The 8,060-nt window shown below is 37.6% G+C and overlaps 1 protein-coding gene and 1 pseudogene across 1 annotated transcript; one reads left to right on the plus strand and one right to left on the minus strand.

The window, feature by feature from the left end:
- The first annotated feature begins 841 nt into the window (after positions 1–841).
- Positions 842–2,281, plus strand: LOC120190309. Its single transcript, XM_039193403.1, has 2 exons — positions 842–1,507; positions 1,803–2,281. Exons 1-2 carry the CDS (start codon positions 907–909, stop codon positions 2,198–2,200), a joined length of 999 nt encoding a protein of 332 aa, XP_039049334.1. The 5' UTR covers positions 842–906; the 3' UTR covers positions 2,201–2,281.
- A 1,175-nt stretch (positions 2,282–3,456) lies between these two features.
- Positions 3,457–7,741, minus strand: LOC120190087 (annotated as a pseudogene).
- Positions 7,742–8,060: the final 319 nt, after the last annotated feature.

Below are 8,060 nucleotides of genomic sequence, written 5' to 3' on the forward strand. Positions count from 1 at the left end.
TTATATGGTTATTTTGAACGGCCAAATTTTCAAGTTCATATAATGGTTAACAGTGACAAATAAAAAAAATAGTTTTTTATTATTTCGATTGGGGTTGGAGAAAATTAGAAGGTTAGCTAATGAGTAAGGACCAAAAAAAAGAGATAGAAAGAAGTGGAGAAGTTTGATGATTTTTTTACAAGAAAAATTATCGAGTGATGGCATAAACGACGATGAAATGAGGTGGTAATCTAATAGAAACTAAAAGTTAAAATTTTTGATCCACAATTGTTAATCATCAGATCAACTCAAAATCAAAATATGTTAATATTTTGATCAGATGAAACCTTCCTATTGTTGGGATTGATCGACAACCACTCTATTCATAAAAAAAATTAGGTTTTAGCAAGGGATACAAATTTACAAAATTACAGTTTTGTAATACAAATTTACAACTAACAACAACGATAATAACTATAAGTCTATAATGAAAACAAACTAAAGGTTTAGTGTTTATAATATAAAATTTAAAAGTTTGGTAATCAAAGTGAAATTATCCTAAAAGTTCAATGACTATTCATGTATAATAAGATTGAATTAAAAATTTAACAATTATATGTAAGTTTTAAAAATTCGAAATGAAAACAACTCAATTTTTTTTTTTTAAAAAAAACTAGAAACTCAATTACTACCATTAATAAATACAAAACAAAACACTAATGAATTATTCTCAACCGTCAAATTATATTTGGACTTAAATCAAGGGTCAAGATCAATTATAAACAGTCTCCGCACTATACCTCCCTATATATTTCCATTCACTTCGCTCATCACTCTGTTCAACCCACGCTAACCCCAAAAAAGAGACCCTTTAACCTTGAAAGTGCGAGCAAAACAACAAACCTGTTTTCTTTATAACCTGTAAAAATGGCGTCGGCGAGTACTTGGATGTTTTTGCTGAAGGTACTCTTTATTTCTACGGGTATATTGGGCATAGCTTTGGGACTTAAAGTCTCTGTTCCATTGTTTCTGGAATTCTTTGTTTCTCAAGCTCCGTTATGGTGGAGTACGATCCGTTCTTGGCTCAAGCCTCCGTACCTTTACTTCGTCATCAATGGAATTATCATCACAATTGTAGCATCGTCACGGTTTAACCAAAACAACGGCGAGAAAGATCATACGGAGCTGATACAGAAGCGACCGAAGATCTCGGTGGATCTACGGCAAGCGGAGGAGTACGATACAAAGAGCGGTTGGGAATCCGATGTTGTAGAGCTCGGTGATTTCTTGTACGAGCAAAATTATAGAGGAAAAGAGGTGGAAACGATGATTCTTGAGGATGAGAGCAATGTGGCGGTTGAAGATGACAAAAGTGGAGATAGCGAGTTTGTCATCTCCAAGTCGGAGTGGATTCCTCCAACCAGAACGGATTCTTCGGAGATTCCACTGGATGCTCTGTTTCCACCGGAGAGACCTGCGCTTTCTTCTAGACTGGGTAACCGGAAACCTGTTAAAGCCAACCCTGAAGGTATATTCAGCATTTCCCTTTCGAATCTCTTTAACGGTTACTTGGTTATTTTGTTTATATCTAAAGTGCCGAAATTCAAAAAAATAAATTTAAAAAGAAGCTCAGAAAATCACTCCGGCGGCGTTTCGGTTTTTTATCATCGTGTTCCGTGTTCAGCAATGGCGTCTACCTGACGCGCCAGTGGAAGAAAAAGTCCAAAATAGCCCTTTTTAAAAAAACGATAAAAAATAAAACATCTGAACTACGTAATTAAGGAGTAAGCAATTCATTAATGCTGTGCGGATGCCTAATTCAGGTGGGGGAGCGTTGAGAGTGGCAAAGCCAAAACGGCATGAGACACTGGAGAACACGTGGAAGATGATAATGGAAAAGAAAGCAATGCCGCCGTCGGGACACTTGAAGAAGTCGGACACGTGGGAGAATCACGGCCGTGATATCAACGTGGAGGCACCAGCCGACTCACATCTGATGAAAAAATCAGAAACGTTCAGGGACAGGACCAATTACCAGCTGCCACCGGTACAAGTAAGCCCTTCCCCGGCTTCCGGAAAACTGAGGAAAGAGCCATCGCTGAGTCAAGAGGAGTTGAATCGTCGAGTGGAAGCGTTTATACAGAAGTTTAACGACGAAATGAGGTTACAGAAACAAGAGTCGATTAATCAGTATATGGAGATGGTTAATGGTGGGAGTTAACCACTAATTATCATAATTATGCTTAGTTTAGTTAATGGAAATATGTTTGCTCCAATAAGTTTTAAAAGGTTGGAGACTTTATTTTAAAGGTAGGTTATGTTTTTGGTGTTAATATTAGGAATGAATAGTGTCTTGTAAACGAAGGCAAGTTTCAATGAATGGCTCTGGCTCTACTAAATCATCATTTTCACAGTTCAATCGATGTAGTTATTAGTTCTAGATTGAAGCTTGGTGATGAAGATTTAGTCTAAATCCAGTAATAACTGTATGAAATTCCTTTCATTTTCCTACAATAAAGGAGAGCTACCATTTAATGCATTATTTGTTTGGTTATTAAATTTTGATTTCAATGGCCCGAAACCCGTTAAAAGAAATGAAGCGAATGCCAATCATAGCATAGAAAACACTCGTGATCTTTTTAGTTTATTTTTCCAAAAAAGTGTTAATTTAACTGTATATCTTTCGATGTTTTTTGGTTCCACGTAAAAAGAAAAAAAAAACCTTAGATGCAAGGTTGGGTTAAGTCTTTGTCTGCCTGTCAACCTATAATTAGTGTAAGGGCTGGGCCCTTGAGTAGCAAGGGTTGGATTTATTGGGACCCCTAACACATGTGCTCTGGTCTGCTCTATGAAACACACTTTCCGCCTCTAAATTGAAAAGGGAATAGATTAGGGTTTGATTTGATTATTAACCAATTGATTTTATGTTGGATTATTTTCACAACATAGATGGTGAGCTGAGAGAAGAATCAAAATTTGGTTGTCATAAGCTCAGTTTGTTTAAACAAAGATAGATATTGATATGATAATATTAGGAAACTGAGTGAAAGTAGCCTACGGAATTAGGGTATAATCATTTGATCCATAAAACACTTGCAATCATAATAGCATTAAGCCACTAACTCATCTTTAAGGGAAAGCTTTACGGTAAAAGAAGTATTGCTTTAACTTGAAGCTTGATATTACTATACACTACTATAGTGACAAATTGATTTACATATAACGACAGGTCCCACTCAAGCTCAAAGAAAAAGAAAAATGGAATTTGACCCACTTCGTGAATTGGTATGAGTGGAGCTATTTGATTGATGGTCGATTGAGGTGAAAAATGCTAATGTCAATTCCATCTGGCAATCATTAATTCTTCCAATTCACCTCTTCCAGTACTTTACCACCTTTCGGTGTGGGTGTTTTACGAGCGTGAAAATTTATTGTTCTGTCATTTTTATTCTTTTTAACATAAGGGGGGGGGGGAAATTAAGAAATCCAAAACTTGAAATGGATTTGATTTTGATCCAAATATACAAAATCCTAAAGAACACGCACAGGCACAGCAGATTCCAGAGTTCGTTCATTGGATTATCAAAGACAACTTAGTAGGAGTTGAATAGATTGTATTACTGAGCTAGCTTCTGCCTTTTGATTCGCTCAAGTGCACACAGTAGGCAATTCCCACCCTTGTCTTTGGCACCAGAGTCATCGCCATCTTCCCTCTTTCTAACACCTCCAAACACGGCAGATGGGACATCTTTATGAGCAATTTCAACTCTTTCTTCGTCTGAGTCACTTTCCTACGGTAAATCAATATCTTCGAGATTTGCTGTTGATTTCATCCCACCATCCGCCTGTGACTCAACTCCAGCACTCACAAACCCTACTTTCCTAGAGTTGTCTTTGGCAACAGTATTATCAGCAGCGGGTAATAAATGCCTCTCAAGAGCAGCCATTTCATCCTCGGACACACCGGCCTGTTTCAATTTGTCTTTAGCTTCATCAATGTCATGATCCTTCTGCATCAGATACTCTGGAAGAATGAAGTGTGTCTGGAAGAACAAAAACAGTGAGAATTACAATCTGGAGGGGAAAAAGTTGCAAAGATTATACATAAAAAAAAGTATAAAAGCAGATATATACATATATATATTAATACATTAAACTGATAGGTTGATGCATGTTAACTCAGAAACATCTATCAGTTTACGCAATATCGATGCCACCTGTCAATTTCATAGCAACAAATGGCTTCCTTACAAGGTAGCCACCAGCAATAGAATTGAATCTAATCCTTAGTTGGTAGCTGATCTATGTAGAACCTATGCTAAATAATAAATACTAATGCAGGTGTTAAGAGAGATTACAAGGGACATATCTGATGATAACTAGGAAAATAGTCCCTGGGGTTGTGTGCAAGGCAAAAAAAAAAAACCAAGAAGCTTACCTGGCTATAACTTGCAGAGACACTCCGTTTAATCCGCAACATTTATCTGAAGGTATCTTCATTTCCATGTTGCACCTAAAACTCCCTCAATTTATCCCAAAAATCTGCATCAGAGAGTGGATCAGCAAACTGGGATGCAAATACATATATTCCACGGGCACGATCAATATCTCCTAAGCTCTTTTCCAATTCTGCATATTTCAAACACATTATCTTCACATCTTTATCTGGAAGACCAGACTCTATTGCCTGCTCGTAAATTTCTCTAGTTTTTGGAACACCAAATATCTCAGCCGCATGGGCAATGAAAATCTCATACATGTCAAGTTTCTCATAATTTGGAACAGCCTTAGTTGCTTGATCATAGACCTTCATAGCTCGCTTTGCTAGCCCAAAATCCTCCTCCAGCTTAGCATATTGAAGATAAAGGGGTTTTACTCCATCAGAAGGTGCCTGGAAAAATCGAGGAAAATTGATGTCAAAATGATTATCATAAAACGTTGGTAATTCAGCATCATTCAAGTCCAATACAAAGTTCAGGTAGAAAAATAAAGGAGTAGGAAAGAAGATCATAGACTTTATAAAGGAGGTCTCCAAACAGCCAAATTCATGCTTCCATGTAATCGTATTACAGCACAACTTCGAAACCCATGTTACTATCAGCAAAGCAATCATCTAACAATTATTATTTCTTGCAGTCTAACGCACACTGAGTAATTCCATCAAACTAGTATAGAAGTTCTTTTTGGGCATTTAGGCAAAAATCTTTCTGTCTAGTGACCAAGCAAAACTTTAATAGAAACATTTCAGCGTATAATTTTAGCTACAGATTCTTTAAATGACTGCAACAAAATATGTTACCTTAAACCTACTTCAGATTCAGAAAATGTAAATCAAGCCAATTGTAAACAAGCCACGCTCATAATACTTCAGCAATAATGATGTCTGCCTAGAGGTCTGAAAGGATAATAACATGCGTACTGTTTCAACGGCATGCTCAAACAGTTCCCTTGCTCGTTCCAGTCTTGACTTCCCATATCTCTTTACAAACTTCGACACCTCTTTCATACACTTTGAAAGCATCTTCGAAATATTTGTTCTCCTGCAACAATTTAGAATTCTTGTTAGTCTACAGAACATTTTGGGGGTGTTTGGTATGGGATGGTCATCCCAAAATCCAAGGTGATCTGTTTGGATATCTTGTACCCGGTGCACTTTTCTCCTTCTGATATCTAAAATGTGGTCACTATCACTGGAGATTTATAATGTTCTAACAAACATGATAATATAATGCTACAAGTATGGAAATACTTTTACCTCCAATAAAAATGCATAGTTTATAATAATTTGTGGAGTAGCAATTCTTAAATCCAGTATCCTCTCATAGACTGCTCGAGTGGACTCCAGCGTACCCAAACTTTCTTCCAAGTCTACATAGCACGTCCACAGCCTCAAAGATTTATGTAGCTTCATCTGAACAGGCTCATTACCGTCAGCAGCCACTGCAAACAACAAAACAGACCAAATAAGCAAATATATAAGGTGTTATAGATAATACTATTCTCTTTTAAAAAAAGAAAAGAAAAGAAAAAGGTTTTAAGACTGAGATGGAAAAGGAAAGGATATGAAGCAATACAAAGGAATGTAATAATGTTGCAATCAAATCAGAGGCCGCTTATTCAAGCAATATAAACAGGGACTACATCTTCATTTGACCTCAACAGAAGGCTCAGCTGTGGCACGTCTCATCAGCTCCAGTGCCCCTTTGAAATTTTTATGCCTCAGTTCCATCTCTGCCCACTCAGCCCATACACTAGCCAGGTGATCAACAGTCTTGTAATTTACTTGGACAGCTTTATCAAAACTGACACGAGCATTTGCCAGATCTTTATAAGTCTCGTATAGCTTTGCAAAAGCCACCCACAAAGTATGGGGCTTTCCAACAGCTTTCATCGGGTCAATCGTCCTAACTGCCTCTGTGTATGTCAATATTTGCTTGGTGGGATTTCCCTCAAATAGCTTGACCCTACGATGCCATTGCTCCACATTATGTGGATTCTGGCGTAAAAGGACACTATTAGCCGGTTCGGGTCTTCTATTCATTAAAGCTCTAACCGAGCCAACCTCAAATCAACATCATTATCATCATGTAACAAAAACCCCTTAAATATCTTCTTCTCAAACTTTGATTTTGATTTGCATAGAGCAACGTCCAAAGGGATGTCCTCTTCATCTTCTTTTTCCTCATCACTCAAATCCATGTTCTCCATTTTAAGAGCAACCGTACTCCCTTCAAATTGTGAATAAGCATCAAATATGACACTGAAATCCCTCACGGTAACCACAGTCGTCATTCCCTCCTAAAAAATATCCCTTGCCTTCTCAAACAGATTTCTTCTGATGTAATAATCAGCAAGTGAAGTCCAAAGTCTCCCAACTTCATCTGTAAACTTTCTAATTCCACCTCTGATTATCGCATCCACATTGAGCCCCGAAACCTCTGTTGCGTGAGTTGTGAGCAAGTCACACAACTCTAACCACAACCTATTCTTAGTCTTACCCTTTATAAAATAAAACTGATCATTCAAAACAGATGCTAACCTCTCCGCTGCTTCTTGCCACAGACTTGAATTCACCAAAAACTCAATATGACCAGGATCATACTTCAAATATCTCCTATAAACCCTAAGCGACGTCTCAATGGGGATACCCTTTGACTAACGAAAACTAACTAAGGTTCCCAAATCCTATCATGTTGAGTCACAGGCAATGCACAAAGCGCTCGATCAAATGTCCTTCGAGTCTTACTAATCAACTTCTGCCCAGTTAACGTCAACAAGTACATTACCCAAATCCTAGGCATCTTATGCATTGTGACAAGCGCCCTCTCAAAAGTATTATTAAGGTTTTCATATTGAGGGTGATTAATAGGTAAATTACGAACAATTTCAAGACGCTCACGCAAATAAGCATGCCAAAGCTTGTAACTGTCAGGCACAGCTTTCAAGGCTCGATCGTATATCATAAATCTTCTTGAAGGGGGCGTCTGATCTAGCTATTAAATACCTCCACCAGAGTTTCAAACTAAAGGGGCTTCTCAACAGTTCCTCCTCGTAAAGGAGGTCATCTTGAGATGGGTATAGTTCCTTTTGCAACAACATTGAAGAAAATATCAGAAAACTAAACAAAACCCACAAACAAAATAAATATATAAAACCTAACCCTAAATCTAGGCAAAAGAAACTGCTTGACTGACCTGAGTGAAGAGCTCTGCAAATGTTCCTAAAACTGAGAGAAGCCCTTTGGTAATTGATAAGGAAGAAGCAAAGGCAGGTGATTTGACCAAACTGACGTCGTTTAATTAAATATCTTATTTTTTAGCATCGTTTAATATATATTTTTTGAAGTGACACCCTTTTAGTTGAGGTGGTGAAAAATGTATCTTTGGGAACGTATTTTACTTGGTTTTACTCTGAGTTGAATGTCACGTATGAAAGGTGTATCTCCGGAGACACGCCTTCACTGGATTTTACTGATTCAATTGCCACGTGTGAAAGACGCATCCCCGGAGACGTGCCTTTTATTAAATGTCTTAAATGTACATCCGATTTTTCTCTAACTACCCTCCTCCTCCCCTATATAA

Source organism: Hibiscus syriacus, unplaced genomic scaffold, assembly GCF_006381635.1.
Source record: "Hibiscus syriacus cultivar Baekdansim isolate YM2019G1 unplaced genomic scaffold, ASM638163v2 tig00116962_pilon, whole genome shotgun sequence".
Taxonomy (NCBI): domain Eukaryota; kingdom Viridiplantae; phylum Streptophyta; class Magnoliopsida; order Malvales; family Malvaceae; genus Hibiscus; species Hibiscus syriacus.

What these genes read in the sequence shown, in the direction of transcription:
- LOC120190309 (XM_039193403.1), top strand. Translation starts at nt 907, where the DNA reads ATGGCGTCGGCGAGTACTTGGATGTTTTTGCTGAAGGTACTCTTTATT. An exon ending in TGTTAAAGCCAACCCTGAAG is followed by an intron (nt 1,508 to 1,802) that starts GTATATTCAGCA and finishes TGCCTAATTCAG; the next exon opens with GTGGGGGAGCGTTGAGAGTG.